The sequence below is a fragment of the Falco peregrinus genome, chromosome 2 (assembly GCF_023634155.1).
Source record: "Falco peregrinus isolate bFalPer1 chromosome 2, bFalPer1.pri, whole genome shotgun sequence".
In the NCBI taxonomy this organism is placed as follows: Eukaryota; Metazoa; Chordata; class Aves; order Falconiformes; family Falconidae; genus Falco; species Falco peregrinus.
Window position 1 is genome coordinate 7,674,379 of NC_073722.1, and position 25,113 is coordinate 7,699,491.

The 25,113-nt window shown below is 42.5% G+C and overlaps 1 protein-coding gene across 9 annotated transcripts in view; it reads left to right on the top strand.

Annotated features, from left to right (window-relative positions):
• The first annotated feature begins 2,396 nt into the window (after positions 1 to 2,396).
• Positions 2,397 to 25,113, top strand: part of LARP1B (La ribonucleoprotein 1B) — a 32,486-nt gene continuing 9,769 nt past the window's right edge. For 2 of the 9 annotated variants that reach the window (XR_008745558.1, XM_055794193.1), the window contains exons 1-10: positions 2,402 to 2,857; positions 10,749 to 10,810; positions 11,894 to 11,953; positions 14,981 to 15,149; positions 16,557 to 16,700; positions 19,071 to 19,214; positions 19,427 to 19,595; positions 23,424 to 23,568; positions 23,773 to 23,947; positions 24,798 to 24,970. Coding sequence is in view for 7 of the 9 variants with exons in the window: in XM_055794193.1 (XP_055650168.1) it covers positions 2,581 to 2,857; positions 10,749 to 10,810; positions 11,894 to 11,953; positions 14,981 to 15,149; positions 16,557 to 16,700; positions 19,071 to 19,214; positions 19,427 to 19,595; positions 23,424 to 23,568; positions 23,773 to 23,947; positions 24,798 to 24,970 (1,518 nt within the window). In the remaining 2 variants the exon portion in view is untranslated. Of the gene's footprint in view, positions 2,858 to 3,980; positions 4,076 to 8,864; positions 8,887 to 10,748; positions 10,811 to 11,893; positions 11,954 to 14,980; positions 15,150 to 16,556; positions 16,701 to 19,070; positions 19,215 to 19,426; positions 19,596 to 23,423; positions 23,569 to 23,772; positions 23,948 to 24,797; positions 24,971 to 25,113 lie in introns of those variants that run through there. The other 7 variants (XM_055794189.1, XM_055794190.1, XR_008745557.1 and 4 more) reach the window with 6 other exon arrangements.

Here is a 25,113-nt window from a genome sequence, read left to right on the forward strand (position 1 = left end):
GATGGATGCTTCTGCTATCAGGAACGTAGATGTAAACATATACAGATACTGGCTTTTTTTTTCCCCAGTCAAAATTACTAAGAATGCTTTCCTCTATTTCAAATAAATTTGCCACTGCAATATGCAACCGGCGTGTCCTTGATTAGTAAATTTATTGCATCTGAAACAAATCACATTCTTGGTGGCTTACAAAGGAAAAAAGCTTCTATGAGTTTGAAGATTTGCTTTAATTTTAATCATTCTGCCTTTTCCCCCCCTTCTTTCGTGGTGCAAATTTAAAATGAAGAAGGGATACACGTGTCACTATTTGTGCAAAAGTGCTTGGAAGCAATAGTGATTTTCTATTTACGAAAAGAGAAATTCCTCACTTATTACCAATGTTGGGTGCTGAAACCTGCAGTTAGAAATGTGCATTCATGTATCTGTGGTTTGTTTGTAGTAGCATAACCATTGAGGTGGGTGTTTTAATTTCAAGCCTTTGCCACAAAAGGTCATTAATTTCCAAAAAAAAAACCAAAGCAGCGAGCACCTAGAGGCGGGGTTCTTTGAGGTGGAGCTGGGCCCCAGCCGCGCGGTGTGACCCCATCACACCTGGCTGAGTGGCACTGGGCTCGGGAGGGAGGTGGCCACGAGCCACTTCAGCCAGTCAGGACAGTTGAAGTGCTTGGTGTTGCAGAAGGTGGCCTCTCTTCTTTTGAGCTGCTACTGTACCTGCAGCTCCAGAGTAATCCTAAAAACGCCTTGGCGCCTGAAGAAGTGCGAGCTACGGTGGGGTTCGTTGGGGTTTTGGTGGGTTTGCGGTTTTCTTTCTGACGAAGGGGCAAAACTGCTACAACCTCCTTAAAGCAGACAGTAGCGTTACCCCAAACGGAACATGTTTTGCTGCTGCAAAACAGTGGAAATACAGTTACTTGTGACACTTCTTTTATAAAGCTCGTCAAATATTTTTAAAGCCTATTTGAGAATTCGCTTAGCTCATTAAAGAGGTATTGGGGTTTTGGTTGGGTTTTTTATTTTGGAAGACCTTTTATAAGTAAGGAAGTAAAATGGGGCCATGAGACTGAACGCAAGAGGTGGGGTAGGAGAGGGTGTCTTTTTTTTAAGGTGTAATCGAGGAGAATTACAGGAGCAGTGGGAGCCTGCAGAGAGGGAAAGGGGTGATCAATGTCACGCGGCCGTGGCTTTCCCCGTTCTGTGCCCACAGTGCTTCTGGGATAAGGCAGCGGCAGAAGTGCCGGCGTAACCTCCTAACGAGTCCAGTGCAGTGTGCTGCTGCGAGGCGATTTCTGGCAGATTTTTGACAGAAAGTAGAAACGTGGAGGGGACGGGGCACGATACGAAGGTCCCCGCCTGTGGCAGTGCTGAAATGACACGCAATGCCCTCACTGCTTGGACCCAGGGATGTTCTCATGTGCCCGTTGAACACGTTCTCTAGGCTGGGCTGCCGGAGGGGCTGAACCAGGCGAGTCCACTTTGCTTCAACGAACCACACTTGTCCTCCTGCTGCGTTTTGAGACCCTGGTCACATCGTGCAAGTATGGGAAAGACCTAGAAACCCAAAAGGCCCAGTGCGCGTCGCTTGGGAGCTTGAACCATCTTGGGTGCATCGGTGACGGAGAGCAGGCAGGAGATGGGCGCTGCCCTGTCCTGCTTTCACGTCCTGCGTTGCTGCCGCCTTCACCTGCGGTTCCATTTCAGCCTTCCACCCAGGCAGCCGCTTTCAATGCGACTTGATGTTTAAAAAAAAAAAATAAAAATTATCACGGATTCTAATAAGGTGTTAAAAACTGAGGCATGCCCTCGCTCTACAGCTGTTGGGGTGTGCCTTTTTTTTTTTGCTTGGTTTTTTTTTGTTCAGTGTGTGTGCGCCTGCGGGAGCGGGGTGTGCGAGAGGGCTTGGTGCCGGGCGCCCTTTCGGGCCCCGAAGTGGACTTTTTTTTTTTTTTTTTTTTCTCCTTTTTAATTAACGCACACGATTAGTGCGCGGTCGGGACGGGGCACGGCCGCTGACGAAGGTGCGGGGAACAGCCGAAGCGAGTGACGGAGCGTTGCGCGCAGGGACATGCCCCGGGCTGCGCTCGCCGCCTTACCGACGCGGGCGCTCGTGGCGCCGTCGCCCGGGGACAGCGGGGCCGTCCCGCCGCTTCCGCGGGGGGGGCGGGGGAGGCTCGCGCCGCCGTGCTGGAGCGCGGCCGCCGTGAGGTCATAACGCAGGGGAGTGCCCCCAGGCCCCGCCCCGCGCCTCGCTGCTACGGCGGCCGCCGCCCGCGCACCCCCCTCCACGCGGGCCGGCGCGCAGCGGGGCCGGCAGCGCCCGCCCGTCCCTGCGCAGCGGCCCCGGGTCGCTCTGCCCCGCGCCTGCCCTCGCGGCAGCGGCGGGAGGCGTCCGGCCCCCGAGCGGCGGAAGGGACGCGGAGGGCGGCGAGCGGCGCCGCGGCCCGGCCGGGGGAGGCTGACAGGGGATCTCCCGCAGCCCCGGCCGGCGGGGCGGGGCGGGGCGGCGGGGGGAGGAGCGGGCCCCCCGCCTCGGCTTCCCTGCGGCCGCCCCGGCTGGCGGCCCCTCGCGGCGGGCGGCAGGGCATGTCCGCGGCGCAGGTGTCGGCGGCGCCCGCCGAGCGGCGGGGCTGGGGCGCTGAGGGCGGCGGCCCGGCGGCCGGCCGGCCCGCGGAGTCGGAAGAAGCCCGGCGGCCCGAGCCCGGCTGGCCCGGCGGGGAGGAGGCCGCGGAGGAGGGCGGCCGGCGGCGGCCGGCGGTGGAAGCCCCGCCGCCCAAGGAGAACCCGTGGACGAGGCGCAGGGCGGCGCGGGACAGCCCCTCACCGCCCGCGGCGGGCGGGCAGCTCCTCCCGCAGGACCCAGGTGCGGCGGCCGGGCCGGGCCGGGGAGCGGGAGGGGGGGGGGCGGCGTGTGCGGCTTCCTCGGCGTGGGGCTCGGCGCGTGGTGTCGTGGGGTCTTTTGGGAGCGAGTCGCGCGTGTTTGTCGCCGCTCGGCGCGGCGCGGGTGCGGGGCAGCCCGGCGGGGCCGCGCTGCCTTGTGACATACATGGGCAGAGGAGGGAAGCGGGGCGGGGGCGGGGGTCCGGCGGCCGCGGGGCCCGGCGCGGGGCGGGGAGGGCCGAGCGGGACGGCCCGGGGCTGGCGGGGGCAGCGGCCGCGCCGGCAGCAGCTCCCGGCCGTTGCAAATGGGCTCCGCCGGGCTCGGGCACCGGCTCGCAGGGCTCGCAAGCGACTCGTTTCGCTTTTTCTTTAGAAACGTGGCTAAGCCCCGTTGGCCTTACCGCCGGTCTGCCGGGGTTTTTTTCCCTAATTACAGAGTTGGGCCCTTTCTGGACGATCCGTTACTTGGTTTGGCTTTCTGGAAGACTTGGGTTGCGGAGGCTTTAAATGTTAACAAAAGCGGTCGGCTTGCCCTGCTCCATCGCTTCCCGCATGAGCAGCCTGAATCCGGAGGGCAGAGCAGCCCTGGTGTAACGCTCGGGCCTTTAATCCCTGCGCGCCAGATGAAGCTACTTTACGGGCTCCGTGCCGACTGGAGGGGCAAGTGGCTTTACAAAAAAGAGGTGGCCTGACACTGCCAGGCCTTATGCTTGGGCTAGCAAAGAGTTCCTAGAAGTTCACAGCTTCTGGGAGCGTTGTTCTCGGCAGGGAGCAAACCGCTGGCCTCAGAATACGTATTTCAACCTGCGCTTCCCGAGAGTTTCAATCGCGGCGCTTGCTCCCCAGGCACCTGGCAAACCTTTCTGTGATCTCACGGTCACTTTTATCCTTGAATTAAATACGTGCTTCCGTCACAAAGAGAAATCTGTAATTTATAGCTTCAAGTAGACAGGTCACGCAAGCGGAAGAGTTCCCCAGACCACAAAGTCTTTACTTAGCCAAAGATCAAACCTTTTGGCAACATGTGGAGCCCTCTTTATCGTCTCGACTGTTTTGTTTGCGTGTCCTGACACACTCATAAATACCTGTTTATGCATAGCTTCTGGAACCTGGCTTGCTGGGCAGCAGCCTGTGGTCTTGTCCATGCATGAGAGAGAGCTTGTCACTCACTTGCCTCGCCGTGGCAGTCGTAAGAATAATGGTAGGTCCGAAGCACTGGGAAAGCTGCTTTTGTTTTATTAGCACCTCGTGCTTCACCTTTTTTAAAGTTTACTTTTCCACTTCAGGTAAAACACACAAATAGTTGTAGAAGGAAGGAGGGGAAAGGAGGCAGTGAGTTCATACGCTGTGCACGTTACATGCTTAATTTGATGATTTCAGAGAACTTTGTATTTTTCTTCCGCAGGAAAGTTGCGCTTAGCGTTATCAGGTTTAATGTTAAACTGAGTACTTGCACTGGAACAGCTTTTTCAGTGGCAAGTGTATAATTGAGCAAAGATGGGAGTTGCTGTTGCTGGTGAATGGCATTGGTGAAGAACACGTGCCAGGGTGTGTGTTTTGGTTTGGCCACTGCCGAAAGCACGGTGAAGGAGCCACTGCTCTTTCCCCTGTAAAAGGCAAAGCAGCTGATCTTTCTTGGCTGTTTGAAGGAAGGAATTGCCATGTGCCTCCATCTGCAACGAGGGATGTATTTTGAAGTTACTAATTGCATGTTGGCAAAGCAAAATCAGCCACACTAGGCCCTTATGAATGTAGTAGTATGGTAATTAGTCATGTGAAATAATTAGATGAGCAGAAATACTACTGGGATGGAATGTAAAACTATCCGTCAAGAGGATAATAAAATGTAAAAGAATTTCACATCAAAGTAGCGACTGAATCCTGTTCAACTTGTTGATCCTGGCTTAATTTGTTGAAAGTTTCCTGAGACATGCACGCGTGGTATGTTCAGTGATAGTTACGCACTTGAGAAAATTGACCCCAGTCTGTCATCTTTTGACTTTCAATGTGGTGTGGTGTTCGTTTGTAATAGAGGCAAATCTGACTCTTGTTGCTGAAAGAAACTGTTAACGTCACCTGACACTAGAAAGAAAAAAGTAATGCAAAAGGCTTAAAATCCTTGGCAAAAGAATTCGGTTGAAGTGATGCTACTATGGTCTTTTTTTTTTTTTTTTTTTATATATATTGGTCTCAAATATGTTAGTAAGTTTTAATCATGCTATAGTAAACCAAACACCTGATGTAAATATGTTTGGATTTTTCACGGTATGTTTCTTAATACAGTTCAGTGTTTCTGACTAAAGCCTTCTATTAAGCTTCTCTTTTAAGCACAGTAATTTCAGAATTATACAGCTACTTTTACATCCTGATCTGCATTTAACTCATGGGAGAAAGACTCATAGCAGTATAAAACTGCTAGTGAAATTAATAGGCTTCTGACTAATCCTGGTGATTGTGGATTGTGAGTACAAGGAATTAGCTTTAGCATAGGCTGTCAAATGATGAAAGGTAACTTCTGCGATGGGTCTTCCTCCCCTTGCCTTCACTTGTAGTGCCCAGGCAATATATTGCAGTAAATCTTCGGTTCTTCAGGATGAAGCTGTGTAAGAGGAGAGGAACCGCTGCAAGGAAGAAGTCCTGTATAATCTTCTAGATAATTTTTCACGAGGTAACAAGATAAGCTTTTCTTAAATTGAGCCAACAAGGTGTATGGAAGCGGCGGAACAGCCCAGTGTTAGTCCTGTGTTCCTTGTCTTTCCCCTCTGAGTCTTGTTTTTCCCCAGCTGCTACTCAGAGCAGGGCTCTCGCAGAAGCAGCTAGTTACCCTTCCTCCGTATAAATAATTTTCCCAGGATGGAGTTGTTGAATTAATTTTATTACAAGAGTTCTCTCACCTCTTCGTTTGATGAAACCTAAAGTACTGCCCTTTTTGTAAGGTTGCAAAAGGGAATCTGAATGACAAGTTCTCTAGCCTTTCGTATAGCAGGTGTGGGTCTCTAATGATTCATTAGCTAATTATTCTAAAATTGTTCGTGAAATTTATGAAAGTATTCAATGAAATGAAATACCTGTGCTGCTTAAGTGGTTGAAGTGGGTTTGCATCCTAGTATGCTTGAATGATGCAGTTAATTAAAATAACTGCACGCTTCAGTCTTCTATGCTGTGCTCAGTTTGTCTGTCTTTGTTGTGTTTATTTCTGGGTATGGAAGAACACTTTTTATCGGGTTGATATTTTTGGTAGCAGAACCAGTTCACTCTGGTGCTCTTGTGTAAATTAATTTGCTTTAGTCTGTGGGCAAAACGAGTTGTAAAAGCACAGTTTAGTAAAGGTATACTGTGTTACTAGGAGTAGTGAGCTTTTGACTAGTAAATTGGTAAATGATCGGATTGTCAAGACTTTTTGGTGTATTTAAGGCAGGCGTTATCGTTAGCTCTTATGAATTCACTGAGTGTTTTAATAGCAGCTTTTAAAAATCATTTTAAGAATTATCCGAAGGTATGACATTGACGATTACTCCAGCCCTGAAGGGATTAAAAACATTATCTTTGCAAACCTGCTGCCTGTATTTTAGTCGGGTATAACAGCATATGTAATTTTGTACGGTAGTTTGTTTGTTTGTTTTGCTTTGTTTCTAAGCTGGAGACCTGTAATGAGAGAGAAATCCATCCTGCTGCCTACAGTCGGAGACACAGTATTGGCTTGCTGTGCTCTAGCACGTGCTCCCTTTAGACCATAAAAGCTTTTGTAGAAATTGAGTCACAGGTTGCAGCTTCCTATGCAGAAGCTAAGAAAAAAGTGTGATGAGAAATAAAATGCAAGGAAAAGAAATAATATAATTATTATTTATTAATCTATCATATATTGGGTTTTTTTCCCCCTGTTTCTTGTTGTATTGAAAAACTGATGGGTTTTGAATGTCACTCGATGGAAGGATGCTGGTGTCATAACTTGCTGCATTGTTTAGTTGTTCAAATAGCGTGAAGAAGGTCAATCTAAACGCAGCTTTGCTATAAAATACTAGAACTATTGTAGGAAAGGATGTTAGCATAATTACTGGGGTTTTGGTGTTTTGTTTTTTTTTTTTATTTCCCAGACTCTTGGATCTAAATCCACGCTCTAGATTTAAATTATGATATACTCTAAGGGATTGGTTTGTCAGATTTGCAAGGCTTTCATGTAAACATGTTAAAACACTGGTTTTAAGTATAGCTTACCTTGTTTAAAAACGGGTTATACTGTGAAGTTTCAAACTAAGCATTGAAACGAAAATCGTGTACAAGTTCAACAAACGTGTTCCACTCAAGTTTCGAAGAGTTGTTCCGCTGGGTGATTTCAGCCACCTCCTGAAGCACTTCTGGTGTATATGCGATGTTGTTCCTTCACTGAAGGAAATACACATGCAGTCAGAGTAAAAATAACGCTTGAATATTGTCTAGAAATCCTGACAGCATAAACCGTGTTTGTATCAAAATTAGAACGTGTTTCACCTTTTGTTAATAGACTCTTTCAGAAGAAACTTGCAAATCATCCCTCCCCTTCTAGCAGAAGAAATTACTTGCTAATTATTTGCAGAACTTCAAACCTTCCATTCTGAAGTACTACCACAGTAAATTTAATTTGTCTTGCAGTCGGTGGTACTTTGGTGATACATCTTTATGTACAAACTTTGCTTCTCTTGTCTCTGCACAGCATCCAGCCTGCTTTTCCTTTTCTGTTGCTGTTGGCCCAGAAGATTCTGCTGCTGTTTTGGTGGTTCCAGAATTCATCTTTCGTTTTCCAGAACTGTCATCCCATGTGTCTTGACATAACTGCAGCTGGCGTGGTTGCACATCTATGTCTTTCTGCAGAAAAGATCTCACGTTAGGATGTGGTGTGTTAAGAGGCTCGGGAGAACTATAATAAAAATGGCTTTGAAGGCTGATTTCTGTTTTCCTGTGGATGAATGACATCTTTATTAGATGGAGTTCAGTGATTGAAAGATGGTAATTGGCGATTAAACTTGCTCATCCTTGATTTTACTTTTTTCCCCACCCCCAACTCAGCTGAAACACAGCAGGTGAAGTAACTGAAGATAACAGAATTTTTATCAAGGCAGCATGCTGTCACTGAGCAGGTTACCTTGTAGCACATGACTGAACAAATATTTTAATACAGTCAGGTTGGAATTACTAAGTGAAATAGTTTAGTTGCAAAGGCTTGTTGGGTTCTGCTGGAGCAGTGTACTAAAGATGCTGTTTCTGGGTATTCAGCACTGTTATGTGATGTTGAAACCAAACATTGGAGTAATGTTAAGCATAGAGATTTTTGCCTGAACAGTGGCTTTAGCCCTCTTCTTAACAATGTAACAAATGTGACCTGGGTAAAACCAGTGATCTGATGTTTTGGTTTTTTACTCTTCCATCCTCTTCTGTTTTGTTTTGTTGTGGTTTTTTTTTTTCCTTCCCCTTTATCATAGTTTTCAATGCTTCTCGCTGAAATCCGGCTCCCACATGATAAGCCCCAGCAAGCCAGTTAGGAAAGATCAGTTAAATTTGGTTTTGAGCATGGCTCTTCTGGGAGGACAAGAAACTCGGTGGAGGGTAGGGAAGTGTGGTGTGCAGTGAGATCTCGAGCCTTTTAGTTCAGAAAGGGCATCATCAACTAGGTGGTGTGTTGCCTAATACTAATTTTCTTCTTGTTTAGTGTGCAAATGCATCTTCCAACTCTTGGATTGCTACATACGGATAAGAGAGATTCCTTAAAACGAGTTGGGTCTCATTCTGCTTGACTTAGATAGTCTCTCCTGCCGCCTGGAATAATATCCCATGACTAAGATAGTGCAGCGACACTGAGGCTTTTATTTTTTAATTCCTTGCTACGCCCTGGTGACACACAGAAGTCCTGGCAGAGCAGTCCTTCAGCAGCAATTTAAGTAAAAGTGCTGTGAGATGGAAAAAGAGCTTCGTTAAGGTGATTGAACAAGCTAAAGAGACGTGTGTTTACAGACTACTGGAGGACAAATGCTATGGCCGGTCACTTTACCTTTATGGATAATTGGCAGTTCTGTAGGAGAAAATTACAAATTTGTTTGCTGCTCCACCCCAACAGCTGTTTGTCTTGTTTTGAAAAGGGCAATTAGTTTACTACTGGATGACAAGGAAAAATTAGGATTACACAGGCACTGCATGTTTCTGAAAGCGGAAGGCAGAAAATGAAAGTTTCTGAAGTCTATGAAGTTAATTGAGGCTGAGTAAGAAGAAAGAGGCAGTTGCGGGGGGGGGGGGCAGGGGCAGGTGTGTTTTGTCTTTGTTATAAAAAGCCAGTCTGTGGGAGAGGGGGGAAAAAACCCCCAAACCTGCTGGTAAATGGTGTGGCAGAAGTCAAAGGCTGATGGGGATTCGCTGTGGGATGGGCAAGTTGTATATAGCAGTATTAATGTAATTTACAGAGGAACATGGAGTGTACATTAGTTTATGCTTCTGATGTTGGCGGTATATTCCAGAAAGCAGAAAGCAAGAGGGCTTCGGAGTCACTGGGGCACGAGGGTGGGGTTCCCAGTGTGAAGCTGCGATAAGGAAGATTAGTCACTGGATGTGAAAGTGATAAGGGTTGAGGAGGTGATGTTATCCCTGTACACAATAGTAATCCAGTGATTTCAGGCATGTTCAATGCTTCAGGCTTGTCTTGCAATAAAATACTGAATAAGAAGTGTTGAGGAAAGGTGGTGACCACTTCTTTATGGGAAAATATGGATCGGCAGAACAGAACCAGGGCTTAGCAGGAGAGGTTAAGAGCTGGTTTCCTCTGTCTCTATTCTAATCTCAAAGAAAAATTGCCTGGTTACTAGTGGGGTTTTTCCCCCTGTATTGCCAGTGCAAAAAGTAGAACACAACTGAGATGAGTAGGGAAAAATTGCACAGAATAAGAAAATCAGGCTCATACACAGAAGGGTAATTGCACATGTATTAAAAGACTTAGTAAGTTTAAACAGATTTTATTTTTTTTTTTTCAATGTGGGTTATTGATCCTAGATCATTAGGCCCAATAATGTTGCCATATATGAGGAAGAGAGAGAGAGTTATTTCCAAGCATTGTATTAATTCCTGGCAGATATTAGTGGTAGAAATATAATGGTATAATGGACTGTTGCTCAGGAGATCAGATGAGATTGTTTATTATAAAGTTTTGGTCTTGACTCAGGATGGTTCTGAAAATGTCTGAGTGTCAGCTTCGTTGCAAATGCTTGTATTTGTCATTAAGATATCCATTGTGGAATTTGGGCATTAAAATTTATTAGTCTTAATGTAGTAGTGATAGTAATTTTCTCTTCCCCCCCCCCCCCCCTTTTTTTTTTCTTCATTGCTTTGGCTTCATTATGAGCAATATGCCTGAATTTTATTTGGCATTTGAATAACTGCTTATAAAAAGAAATTACTAGGAATTTGTGAATATGTAATTGCTTCTGGGTTTGGGGTTTTTTTTCATGCTTGCATAATGACAGATTTCGGAAAATAATTCTGTCTTAAAATATAGTTTCTAATAGGGTGACTTCTAAAATGTGTTTCAGGGGCTCATTTTCTTTGCTGCTTCTTAGGTTAAAATACCAGGGGTTTTTGAGATAGTCTTGGCCTTATGCTGAGTAAAAGCTTAAATACTGCATTATACAGTATCCTGTACATGTGGTTTTCAAGATTATTTACACTTACTATGAACATGGGTTTTTCAATGTCTTGTAGTATTAGTTAGTTTATGGACATGTTGGTTGACTTACAATACCAAGGCCTCAAAAAACCTTTGGTGTAGTATGATAGTTAAACAGAGTTGTTAAAGTGTACCTTACTCTTATGAAGTGCAGTCTAATTCTTCACCAGAAAATATTTTTCTCTCTTTTCAGAACTACAAAATTCTGCTAAAGTTATAAAAGCAGCAAAACCCAGGACAAGGAAATGCAGCAAGGTTTGTATTTGCCAGAAGGACATTTAGCAGTGAGTTACTGGACTGATTGTGTTTGAAGTCCCAGTACATGTAACCTGTTAATCTAAACTGGCATTTAGCTTGGCTGATAATATGCTAGGAAAATGAAATAATTTCAAAGGAGAATTTCTGGCTGTAAATTGTCACTATGATAAACAGCTGATATTACTGAAATAAAAAGATAGCAAGGTATTTTTAAGTTACAACCAGAAGTGTTATGTCCTGCCTTGGTAATGGTTAATTTTGAAGGCAGGAAAGCGGAAAAGGAAGGGAAATTAAAATTAGGAGGGATGCTTAAGTGGTGTATGTATGAGGGATAAGGAAAAGCCACTGCTGTTCAAGCAAGTAATGGGATTGTATGAAGATGTGAGGGTTCTGCAAAGAAAGAACATTACTTGAGCACAAGATATGCTAGATAGGTTTTGGAAATCCTTCTTGCATATTATGTGGTGTGTGCGTTTTATGTGCTGTCATAAAATTATCATTATGACAGCAAGAGACACTGAATCCTTTCACTGAAAAATTTTCTACAATTTTGTACAGCCGCCGTTCTTTAGGTTGAATAATACCTGTGCTCAGAGGTCTTCCAAAAGCTGAGACTTTTAAGCAGTAGATATCTTTAAATCACATAGGTGACTGGTTGTAAGACAACATTTAATCTGACAATTGTTTTATGTGTGCTCAAATGTCATAAGCCCTTTTAGTTTGTTTTATAATAGAATGTAGAAAATCTTGCTTGCTTGCTGTCTTCTTTTAGGCTGTGCTCACTTAAAATATTCTTCATGAAGGCATTCTTTAGACAGTTATACTAATTACAAGCTAAGGTGTGTTGGACCTGGATTTGGATGTAGCTATAATGAATAGTTGTTTCTACAGTTGATCATACTCTGTTTTCAAAAGTTGTGTGTTTGTTTACTGTTGTATTTCTCAGTTTTTAAAAAATTGCTGTTCCTAACAACTCTGCTCAAAGGGATAGTCTGGCCACTTGAGTCATGACTGACATCTTCTATATATTAAAAAGCATCAAATCTGGGAAGTTGTATAAACTGTTTGTCGTCTTTGCAGGCTGGTGATTTTGGTGATATCACAAACTGGCCAACACCAAGTGAAATAGCAAACAATGAAGTAAGTATCCATTGTTAATTTCAGTGTTATTTTTTAAAAAAACCAACATATTGACTTCTCTGTTTAATACCATTCCCCCCAGCATGTGCTTTGGGTGTTACAGGGTTGCAGCAGAAATTCTGTTAATAATTCAGGGTACTGGTCTATGCTTAACTGTCTGTGCTGGTACTGGAATTTTTGAACCCTTTGTAAGCCCAGATACATACACTCCATTAGCGGTGTGCCATGGACCTATAGGTAAAAAAATGTTTACTCCGCTGTTTTAAAACTTGTTTTTCCCTTTGCTACTCGTTGGGAGGTTTGTGCACAGATGAGGCCTTTGGGGTTGTGAACCTGCTGCCCTCCCTTGTGGCTCAGAATGCTTTGTGCAGGCTGTCTTCGGATGACTTAGTTATCCTTGACCTGATAGATATTCCCCTTGCTGGATCTTTAGTAACATCTGTTCTGTCAAATTATCTTCCTTTCACTTTATCTTGAGTCATAAGCACGTAATATATCTTGCATCTTGTGTTATTTAAAACAAGACTAGAGCACAGATTATTGCAAGCTATGAGGTGCCATTTCACTCTAGTTCTGCAGCACCCTGCGATGCTTTTACTGCTTTCTTGGTGAGGGAAACCAGAAGATTTGGGTTCAACAGTGTGCATTGTATAATGGAAGGTGCCCAAATGGAAGCTGAAAAAGAGTATCTTAAAGTAGTTGGGCATGAATAATTTGTCCTGTGGGCTCAGTTTCTAACATGTTCCCTTCTCCCCCAGCTGATTGTCATAACTTCGTTATTTATGTTGGCAGCAGAACGTTTTCAGGTATCTAACCAGGCTTTTAGCGTTGCAGGTGAAAATTACAGATGTCTGTAGATTTGACACAACTTTACGTTTGCTGCTAGGTCGAATTTGCCTCCTCTAGTATCTTGTTCTACAGGATCTCAAAGAAAATCCTGGAGATTGCTAGAAGAGTCTTTAAAACCTGAATTGATTATATGCCCATAAAGTAATGCTCGTTCAGTTGTTCAGATACCAGGTAGAATACTTCGGTGTGGGCATATGTCCCATCGAGGTGTAGGTGACTTAAGAAAATATGCACCCATATCTTTTGCATTCTCTTTAGTACTTCAGATCTTTATCATCTACTTGGTTATTATCAAATTTTGCTATGAGTAATGGTGTCTGTACAGTACTAGTCAGAGTGGCTGAGAGAGATGCATGTGTGGTGTTTCATAAGAATATACACATTTGACATTTTCTGTGTGAAACGGTGTGCTTTAAGAGTATTTTTTAAAATATTTTTTTTGTTTTACCAGATGGTTTAACTTGTATTATGTAGATAATAGTTAACCTTTTGCTGAATTAAATATCTGAGAATTTTAGTACACATTCATGTAACGTCTGTTAAAGTACATAACATTTAGTTTGTATTTAGTCTCAATTATTTGTCTAGGGGAAGGCTTTGCGTTCAAATTAATTATGGCGTGGTACTGCAGGATCTACTGTACATACTCCTGGCTCAAAGCTATCTCCACAACGTAGGAGTACTCTTTCTGTTTGGCAGAAATGTCTGTAAAGCTTAATTTTGCAGGTAGATATTGTATCCGATCACAGAATTATTTGGGTTGGAAGGGACTGTGAAAGGCCATCTAGTCCAGCCCCCCTGCAGTGAGCAGGGACATCTTCAACTAGATCAGGTTGCTCAGAGCCCCGTCCAACCTGGCCTTATATGTTCCCAGGCATGGGGCATCTGCTACCTCTCTGGGCAACCTCTGCCAGGGTTTCATCACCCTCATCGTGAAAAATTTCTTCTGTATATCTAGTCTGAGTCTCTCCTCTTTTAGTTTAAAACCATTGCCCCTTGTCCTACCACAACAAGCCCTATTAAAAAGTCTCTCCCCATCTTTCTTATAAGCCCCCTTTAGGTACTGAAAGGCTGCAATGGGGTCTCCCCAGAGCCTTCTCTTCTCCAGGCTGAACAACCCCAGCTCTCTCAGCCGTTCCTCATAGGAGAGGTGCTCCATCCCTCTGTTCATTTCTGCGGCCATCCCATGGACCTGCTCCAACAGGCCCACATCTCTCCTGTGCTGAGGGCTCCGGAGCTGGACGCGGTGCTCTGGGATGGGGGGGTCTCACCAGAGCAGAACAGAGGGGCAGAATAATCTCCCTCGACCTGCTGGTCACGCTTCTTGTGATGCAGCCAAGGATATGGTTCGTTTTCTGGGCTGTGAGAGCACGTTGCTGGCTCATGTCCAGCTTTTCATCCACCAGTACCCCCAAGTCCTTTTCCACAGGGCTGCTCGCAGTCCCTTCATCCCCCAGCCTGTATTGATACCAGGGAAAAATGAAACTTTATACTGTTTGCTAAAATGCTGTTCATTTTGCCTTCTTTGAAACCTATCATTCTGTGGGATTTCCAAGAAGTGATGATCTGCAGGATGCTGGCAGTACTCAGAGGGACGCAGTTCCCAGTAAATGCTGTATTTTAATATGGGGAAAAAATAAATCTGTAATCATACACCTCCACATCCTCTGATCTTTGGTTCGTGTTCTGATTTAGTGGAACAGAATTGTCAGAGTTAAGACCTAGGGCTCCTTACAGTTTACATCAGTGTTTGGCATGCTGTTGAGATTGTTCAGCATCATGGGAATTTCCGATTTACATTCAATATTCTGTAAGCGCAGCTTTTTAAAGATAATCAGCCTGAACATTAGGTACTGGTGAGTAATATTTCTTTCTTTTCTGTAAAATAAATTTCAGTTCTGAGGCATTGGAACACGACTGTTGTGTGCTCCACAATTCTACATAGCCAGTTAAGGAACTTCAAAATCTTCTAGTCTAAAAATTCTTTTTATACTCTCACCAAGTTAGCAGAATATAGAAATATTTTAAGTGAGACTTTACGAAACAACACAGTTTTTAAAACTTACCATACTGAAGAGGTTGAGAGCAGGTAGTAATAAAGTAATTTTAATAGGTAAAGGAAACTTATACCTTTTGCTATAAGCTGCTGTTAGAAATAATTACTACTATCTCTTGCAGTGTAAGGCTGTAAGTCACAGTAAGAAGCCAACAAATAGAAGAGAAAAGGAGGATAAATCTGATCAGAAAAGCAATAATGGAATCAAGGACAACCCAGAGGCAAAGCCAGATGGTCCGGGAGATAACACTAGCGAAGATGAAGCTCCAGCTAATAACCAGAGGAAAAAAGGTCAGCCTGGGCGCTGTGTATAATGCAATAAGTCACTTCTGATACAGTTACATTAATTCCATTCAGTGACTTCATGAAACCTTGATGTTTTGCATTTTCTAGGTGATAACAGGATGTATTGCTTTTTGCTAGGAAGCTTAAAACAGGCTTCCTTTCTCCGGTTTTGGAGTGTTCTGTTCAGTGCAATAGGAATTCCAAGGAAAAAGCAGCTAATGTCCTATTAATGGTCCATGAAGCTCTGACAATTTCTGGAAAACTTTAGCATGGCTGTGCAAACCATTACTGTCTCTCATATCTTTGTTTCCCTAAGCAGATAGCACTATGTTAATTTAACTTCACATATATATATGTGTGTACGTGTGTTACTATATATACTAACACTTTAATTTTCATGTTTTACTATTAGCTTATACCTTGAAGCGATGACTTGAAAAGTAAACCAGGTTATTAATTTCCTTTTGATCCAATCTGTAACATTAAAGCTAGGAAGCAAACCTGTATATTATTTGGTCAGTAGACTGGAGTAGGCTGGAGAAACAGCTGAGGGAGTTTTAAGATATAGCTGCCATCAGCTGTTTGGTTTTTTTTTTTTTTCCCCTTGCTTCCCTGCTGCTATTTATTCAGGTCCTAGAGACCTTTGTTGAGTTGATTTTAGATTTGTTAATCATCCTATATATATAGATATATAATATTAAAAACCAAACCCTTTATTACTTTTAATTTTTTCAGTCTAAAGCAAAGCATTCCACAGGTACAATCTATTTCCACCTCCGCCCCGCCCCTGGTGTGGATAACACATTTTATGTATTTCCTTATATTTCTTGGCTACAAAAGTATGAAGCCCGCAATACCAATCAAGTATAGGACAGCAAATATTATTATTAAATATTTTAGCCAGCTTGCAGCAAAATACAGCTTATTTGTTTTTATAGTTTTGATACACAGCAGTGGAACTTAATCTGAATATCACAAGGTAAAAATACAGTACTGTAGCTAAATTTTTCAGGAAAATTTATGGTTTGCGATTGAAATCTTCATTTTAGTGGTTAACTTGATATATTATTTTTTTACCTTTAAGTTTCATATCCAAGTTGTGAAACTACATAGTAATGAATTTATTGTATATATTTAACACTTAGGTAGCTTTACATTCTTGGTAGAAGCAGCTCACCTTCATTTCATATTTAAAGCTTAGGTAAGGTTACCTGTCAGAGGAATTCCTGTTTACTGCATTTATCATTATTTAGTTATTCGTCATAGGTTACAAATTCAATGTTAAGCCTCTCCCAGTTTTTAAACTTAGAAATTGACTGTTACTAGTTCTACAAGAAGAATGCTATAGAATCTTTTCAGGAGCTGAAACCTCCAGTAGTACTAAAATGAAGAGTAATATATTACCTTTTCAAGGTAACAAGCAGAAATGGGTGCCGCTTCACTTGGACGACGTAAGGTCAGACAATCAAGACAGACCAGGCTCTCGAGCTAGCTCAAGATTTCTGCTGGAAACAAACAAGTTAATACCTCATAACAACAGACGGAATGAGGCAAGAAGTAAGTAGTTTTCAATCTCTGGGGTTTTCTATTTGTGGCAAACAAAGTATAATACCACATGAGTAGGCATTTATTTTGTTGATTGGCAGTTTATGTTGAACATGACTTTGCCTATACTAAGTAAAACCTAGTGTTTATATTTGCCAATAACCAGCAATAAATAAATAATTGTACTGTAGCTTGACAAATTTTAGATCGAAAAATTTCGTTCGAATGCTTGCTGCCCAATTATTTTTTTTTTTTAACCTTTTCAATAATTGAGCAGAGTTGTGATGTCTCCATCACTGGCTCTGCTGAGTAACTGAGTTTGGAAACAGTCTACCTTTACGGTGTGTGCTGGCGCTCTGAAATCAGAGCAGCATATATTTTTCTCTTTATGGCTCCCTACAGGGTTTTGGGCCACAGCTTTACGATACAGAAAGTTTGGAGTCTCATAAGGCGGCTGCTCTGTCCTGCTCTACTGCTATTCCCGCAGCTTGTTGCTACCAGAGCAATTGCTTGTGGGCCTACACTTTGAACTCTGCTTTGGCAATTCTACTGATGTTGGTTTTCTCCTTTAAGTTGGACCAATTCCCTCGGTTCCCTGACCTGTTTCTCAGGATGGCCATGCAAAAAGTTGTACTAGAACAACAGAGGGAGAATTGCACCACAGCTTGTACTGCTTCTGGTCCTCGGTGTCCTGAATACAGCTTGTCAGGTGGCAGAAATCTTAGGCTGAGCGTAACTCTTTGGTTTATTTATTTGCCACGGAGATGGGATTTGTTTATGAAGTTCTTTTAGGAGCATGGGTGCAAAGTTTGATGTGGATGTCTGAGGGACGGACAGGAGCAAGGGGAGAATTTTCACTAGTGTTACCACTTTCTTCAGCAGTTATTTCTCAGGGTGGTCAAATGACCAGAAACTTGTAGCTGTAAGTGATTCAAGACCAGATTCAGTGTGAGGGACCATGAAACATATTTTGCTCTTCAGGAGTATTGGCTGTTTAAATAAAAAGCTTGTTTCGGGTTTAAATCAGCACTAGCTCATTAAGGTGTTTCACGTAGGACTGTAGCGTGTGTCTGAAGCCACATGTACTCTCAGAGTGCAAAAATAAAACTGATTTGGGGAAACAGTTGAAGTAACTCCTACACGTTTAGGACCTCTTAAGGTTGAGGGTGGCAAGTGTGAAGGCTAAGGTCCAAATTCCCAATGATACACACAGGTGATGATACTCATAAATTCAGGGTCTTATTTGACAAAAAGTAAAATACAGGAACTTGAATGTATGAGCACACGTATATTGTCGTAGGGTTCATTAAAAACAGTTGCTAGTAAACCAAGATTTCTAATACGAACAAAAAAAAATCATATCGTTAGTCAGTCCTTTGTTAAATCTAGCAGCTCTCAATTTGATCAAGTAGGTGCTGTATCCCCAGGCATTCCTCTGACAGAGAGGTCCCCCGGCATCTGGAAGATATCCAATTACAACTTAAAGAAACTTTAAGCAAGGGTGCCTGAAGATGGAAGTCTCTGAGAGTGTTAGGAAAAGAGAAAGAAATGGTGTGAGAGGGCTTCGTTTTCTCTCATGAGTAAAGGGAGAATTACACCTGTCCTTAAGTTTTGTGGTGAGTGGAGCCAAGGTCCCTGGGGTCTGGTTTGGACCTGCTTGCTTTTCTCTCTTCTTCTACTTCTCTCTTGCTCTCTTCTGCTATGTGTAGACCACATACTTACATGAAAACCTTACACAGATTCTTACCGAGTTGTCTTAGATGTGCATGTGTTATCAAAAAGGGGTCCTTAACTTAAAAGCTCGGTTTGGGGCACGACCAGCAGAGAATAATAAATGATCGCCATTAAATGGGCAGTGTCAGGGGAGCTGTAGAGACGGCTGCCTCTAGGACCAAAATGGAAGCTCCAGAGAGCCGTGGCTGTGGAAATCCCACACCGAGAAGGATTGTCAAGAGCTGGCGACTCTTCCTGGCTCTCTCTAGGTACTGGGAGTTGTCCACAGGAGGAGACTGTATTATTACGCCTGGAAGGGAAGTTGAATTGCATGATCGTTCCTTCCTGTCCCAAGCCGATTGGGTATTGTGATCCCTGAACTGGCACCACAGCGTCCAGTGGCTTCAGAAGCATTTGAGGTTGCCTGCCAGTCAAGCCCATTTACTCTTCTTTATTGCTAACAGCTTCTGCCCGACTCATCTCAGGCATGGCTGGGCAAACCTTACTGTTCCACTCCGGCAGCTTCAGATCTGACCTTCAGCTTTGGCCAGCGTGGTTGAGTCGGTGGACTGCCTGGGCGCAAGCTGAGAACTTTGTTACAAGGGACTTTGTGTCACTGTGATGCTTAATTATGATTGCGAGTACTGGGGTTTTTTTCTCTTTTCAAAGATTGGCGTCGTGATAGAGAAAAGAGAGACGATCACGACGAAGTGTGCAGCGTGAGAAGTGAGGGTGGCAGTGTTCGAGGATTCTCCAGAGGCAGAGGAAGAGGTAGAGGCAGAGGAAGAGGACGAGGCAGAGGAAACCCTAGAAGTATGCAAAGAAGTAGATGCTAACCAAAAATTTTAAAACTGTTTTATAATGTTTTTGTTTGCACGTGAAGTAGGAATTGTCTCAGAAGACGTAGCCTGAGTCTTTTTAAAATCAGATGCTGCAAACCAACAGTAAAGTAGCAGCGTGCTATACTTGTGTGCTGGGCTTAATATTTTTGTCATCTTTCTTTTATGTTCTCCTTTATTTTGAAGTGAACTTTGAATATTCAGTTGGTTATCAAGAACTGTATGGTGAAGGAACTGACCAAGTATTTCATCCTGAGCTTAATGCTAGTGTGATGTATTACTATGGTGATGGAACAGGAGTGCAGATGTATTCTGTGGATGAAGCACTTCTCAAAGAATATATAAAACATCAAATGTAAGTGGATCCTTTAATGTAAACATATTTTTAGGGATCTGGTTAAGATAACTCATTTCAAATGGCATTTAATCCTTATTATCCATATAAAGATGGAGATTAAGGCATTTCAATTTAACTTTTTGATTTGACTGTTACCAGTGTCAGTTTGAATTTATTCACTAGTGGGGTGGAAAAAGTTGAGTGATGGGGAGGATTTTTAAGGAAGCTGTTCTGCATCTTGTGCTGTAGTCTGGCTCTAACTCGTATACCTGCTTTATTTATGGTACATAGCCCTCTTTATGTTGTCATGTAATTGAGATTTGGATGTCTCTGAGCTTGTGCTTTTTGAGTACTGTTGGTCTGTTTGCCTATAAAGCTCTTCTTGGGTGATGTAGCTAGATGTTTCCCTTATTTGCTCTCAATTTCACTTTGAGAAGTCTTGTTAGTTTTATGTTTTCAGAGTGTTTCACCTGAAACATTTAACTGAAAGAGAGTAGTTTTGCAATGGTACTTGATTTTTCAATAATCTGAAATGTTTACTTTCTCGTGTACACCATTAGGCAATGAGAAACCATCTGGAAGACTGATTATCACCAGGAGACAAGTCAAAAAGGGCCTGGAAACCACTAGTTCATTTTAAAGAGACAGTTTCCACCACTGGCAGATATTTCATCTTCTGTACTTGCAACGGCATTTGTTTGCGATGCCTTTGTGGTGGTTTTTGATTGCCCTTGTATTCCATAAAGCAACTTGCTTATTTTATTCTTGCTTCTTTTGTTACAGTTGACGCAAAAAGGAAGAAAAAAGCCTCTTTAAGGGCAGAAAGTATCTGGCATGTGGCTATCAACTTCAAAACTTCTATTGCAGTCTTTTTTGTTACTCTTGCTGCCAGGCCCTTATGAGACCTGACAGTGGACATGTACCCCCATGTCAGGATAATCGGCCTGCACTGTCCTCAGACAAGTGGGGGAGGAGCACAGACACTCCACTGTTGGCCAGATTTCTGGGCATGCAGTGTAGAATCCAGACCTTCTAAGGTAGGACATGATGATGTCCCCCTCTGCTGAGAAAAATGTCAGTTACAGCATTGGTCGCATCTGACTTCTGGTTATATTTGTATTTGGTTTTAGCAACGAGAGGTTGGCAGGTATCAATAGAAGACTTGGCATGGCTGGCTAACCAGAGCCGTTGGTTGCTTGTCTGATGTGAACTTCTAAGGCAGTTTGATTATGGAGTTTGCTTTCCATGAGAGGGAGATTCTTGAGCAGGTTTAGAGCATAACTTCACTATTTTTATGCTCCTTAAAAAACCAACAACAACAAAAAACAAAACCCAAAAACAAACCCCCAAAAACCCAACGTGTTTTTTATTCACTTTTTCTATCACATTAAAAATTATTGGAAACAGACTTTGTTCATCAGTTACTTATTTTTCGCTTCTAAATGGGGATAATTTAGTTATAAAGTATTAACCATGCCAAAGAAGGAAGTAGATACAGAATAAAGCTACACAGAACTGTTAGGTCTCAGCGTTCCTTATGGAGTCCAAGATTAATATTAGAGGAGTGAGATTGGTGTTTGAATCCTAGTCAGCTGATGAATTTTAAAACAATTTACCTGCTTAAGAGGGAAAAATCTTAAGAGACTATGTTCAGCTGAGTGGATACGTAATTACAGTAAGAAATGCACTGCTGTCAAGCAGTTCATGCTTGTCCCAAGAACCAGCTTGATGTACAAGTGAGCGTAATATTTGTATTGGATACAAAAACATCTTTAATGTTTTTAATTACAGGCTGGAGTTGTCAGCCTGAAATGTTTCAGTGCTCAGCAATTCCTCAGTCTGCAACATGCAGTAGAATTCTATTTAAAAAGTCCTCTTTCTTTAAAAAATAAAGAAATACAAGTCCAGACACGCACCCAGGTCTCCATCAATTCAAGAACAAGTGAAGGGACTGAGGAAAATGAAAAGAAAAGCTGGAAGGGGGTGTATGTGTGTGTGTAGGTTTGTCCCTCTACTTGGAGCAAATTTGTGCGTTGTTTTCATTTATCATTAATGGTCTTTCACATTCCTTTTTCTAGAGTGATGGACATCAAGTGAGGCAGTTTGAGTCAAGTTCAGTCATTGTCCATTTCTGCTTGTGGAATTTTTAACTAGATGAATCGTTACAAGATTTTACCTTTACTGTATGACTGTAAAGGTAACAGTAGTAAAAACTTGATATATGGCTTTTGTGCTTGCTTATCTTCTAGACTGGGAGGGGAGAAGAAATGTAGCAGTTCAGAACAGTAAACAGGATATTCTTGAAAGAAACTTTCTCTTTGTGCGCAGTTGCTTCACTGGTCAGTTTACTTAGCTCTGAGTGAGAGCTAATTCTCCGAAAGAGTTATTCTTTTCTCCGTGTGCTCCGATCTAATGGCAGTGTTTTCATTTGTCATATGTCTTATTGTCCAACTTTGAGACTTTTATATTCATTCAGTCCTGGAGCCGAGTGTTTCATATAGAAAGCTTTAACTTTGGATTTCTTTAGCTACCAAAAATTAGAGCGAGAAATGGTACCAAGCTTCTCCTTGGGTCAGTGATGGCATCAGAGTCCTCTCCTCTTGGTAACTTTGGCCTTGATCCCAACTTCAGTGGAGACACTTAGCATTTTATACTTAGTTGAAATTAGAATTAACTTTATTTACATCTGCATGTGGTTGGGCTTTTTCCCCCTCAGCGTTTTAATGCCCTCTTGTTTTATTTTGCACTATCTCTATTTTTGTGTTACGGAATTTTAATTGCTCTCCATTAAATATTTCACTGCCTACTTTCTTGAACCTGATGAGGAGTAGTGTTCGTTGGATGCAATATGCAAAATCATGGTATGATGTGTAAACTCTGTGAAAGGCCTAGATTTTAGTTGTCATGATTGATTTGGGGGGGGGGGGGGGGGGGGGGTTGTCCATTCTTTTTCATAACATGTTTTCTTGTTTGCTTGCTTTGTGTGACAGGTCATGATTTGAATTCCTTATTTTCCTCTTCACTAGAGTATAAAACATCTTGACACCCTAACCATTTTGTAGAGCAGCTTCATTGTTTAAGAAGATTTGTCTTTCTGCTATTTCTTTGTCCCTTGTCTCTCTCGTTCTGTGGTATTGTCAGATTCTCAAAATGGTCCTTGTCCCTCTTCTCTTTATCCGCTTAACATCATCTCTTCTTTTTGACTTTACCTTTCGCCATGAACTGTTGTGCCTTTTGGTACAGTTTCACGACAAATACAACATTACTATTTTTGTTTTCTCATCTTCCCACAAGCATGCTTGAAGTAATGATTCAGAGTACATATATGTGCCTCAACACTCAGATAGGATACTTAAACCTTCTAATGTACTGGAAACTGGGAAAAGAAAAGATACAGTTCAGAATGGAGGCGCACTGATACTGCTGTGTGGGAAATAACTTATGCTCTGACTGTAAGCAGTAGTTGTCCTTCATCTATATGGAGGCTAAGAAAATGTTGTTTCCTTCTGTTCATGTAAGTAATAAGGAAGGGGGGTGGGTGAAAGAAAAATTGAGCACAGTTTTTTTCCTTATGCAGTTCATGTATGCAAATGTTAACAAGGCTTTGATTTATACCCTCTATGTACTGTACTGGATCATAACTCTTTCTTAACACGTTGAGCATGCATGCTGTTCTGTAAGTTTTGTTTATAATGATACACCCGTGGAAGGAATGATTTTGTTGATGATGGCAAAGTGTGGTCTGTTTTTAATGGAAGACTTCTAACAAGGAATCTCTTAAGTTGCTATTTTGGGATTTTTCTTTAACCTATGACAGGCTCATATTTGTATGTTTCTTTTCTGCAGTGAGTATTATTTCAGCACAGAAAATTTGGAAAGAGACTTCTTTCTGAGGAGAAAGATGGACCAACAAGGATTTCTGCCTGTTTCATTGATTGCAAGCTTCCGTCGGATGCAAGCTCTGACTACAAATGCTGCCCTCATTTTGGAGGTAAAATAATTCAGGAGTATGTATGTAGAAAGTTGTTTGGTTAATTTTGTACTGCCATTTAAAGTCGGTGCTATGAATTCCTGTTTGCACTGACAAGGATTTTGTAAGGAGACTATAAATGGCAAAGTTTGGGAGTGTTTTTTTCTTTTTTAGGTGGTGCTAGATATGTAAAGTTTCTAAAGTTATAATATGCTTGTCACGCAGGCCCTAAGGGACAGTACAGAAGTTGAAATTGTGGATCAGAGGCTAAGAAAAAGGGTTGATCCAGAAAAGTGGCCGATTCCAGGTCCTCCTCCGTGCAGCCTGCCACCGACTGACTTTTCCCAGCTCATCAATTGTCCAGAATTCATACCAGGCCAAATTTTTGGCTCACATACTGGTAAAGGATTTATTTTATAGAAACGAGTTCAGGACTGTCGATCTAGCTTAGGAAATTTGCCTTTTGATACTGATTTCATAATAGAAGTGGTACATTTGGTAATGGTTTATTCAGCTGATACGTTTCTGTCAGCCTTGCAGTTGCCAAGTCACATGGCTGGCATGGCTGATGTGAAGGAGATAAAAATGTGTCTTACATGCTGCTGCTGTGACCGTTCTCCGGAATATAGTATGATGGACTACAGTTGTGTAGTAGTAGTAGTAGAAGCAGTAATGGTAATCTTAAGTTAGTGGTAAAATCTGCTTCATTTTGGTAGCAGCTGCATGTTAACTCTTTTTTTGATGCATCCTGGTTTTGGATGGGGATTTCATTCGCATTATTAATAGGGAGATGGCTTTGTTTGCTGGCAGCCCTCGGCAGGGAAATCTTTTACTAAAATGTTGGCTGGAATTAGATGGCAAGAATGAAGACGTGAGTTAGGCACCCATCCGTAGAGCTAGAGGATGGCGTGGAGAAAACCTGTCCCCAATGATGCTGCTCTTGTTTTCTGACTAACACGTAACTTATCTCAGACTGTTAGAAACTTTACACATAAATAAGTTGCAAGAATTGATATTTCCCTAAAATGTTGAGTGAACTGCGAAAAGCCATCTCCTAAAAATGAAAAGAAATTCTGCTGATCAGTGTTACATTTCATCAGAGAAGTAGAAAAATAGTCGCTATGGTTAAAAGAGACTAGTGAAACAACTGAAAAAACCACCCCAAACAACAAAAAAAACCCCTTAACAAAATGAAACTAAACAAAAATAAAGCAATCCAGAGTAGAAACTGAACTGTTTTCCACTGCTAGAGTCTGCACCAAGTTCTCCAAGACTGGGAAGCCCGCTGAGTCCAAAGGAAAACACCGAAACGAGTAATTTTCAGACGATGTCTAAAGGATTGTCTACAAGTTTGCCTGATTTGGACTCTGAACCTTGGATAGAAGTGAAGAAGAGGCACCGTGCATCCACAGTCAAACTAAAGGTAAAATCAAAAACCTTTAAGTTGGTTTTAAATAAACAAATGCAAAACCTGGCAACTTATAGATTATACCGTAAAAGAAGATTTTTCACATCGTAACGTGTGATGCGTGATAATGCAGTACAGTTAGTGTGCATACTTCTCAC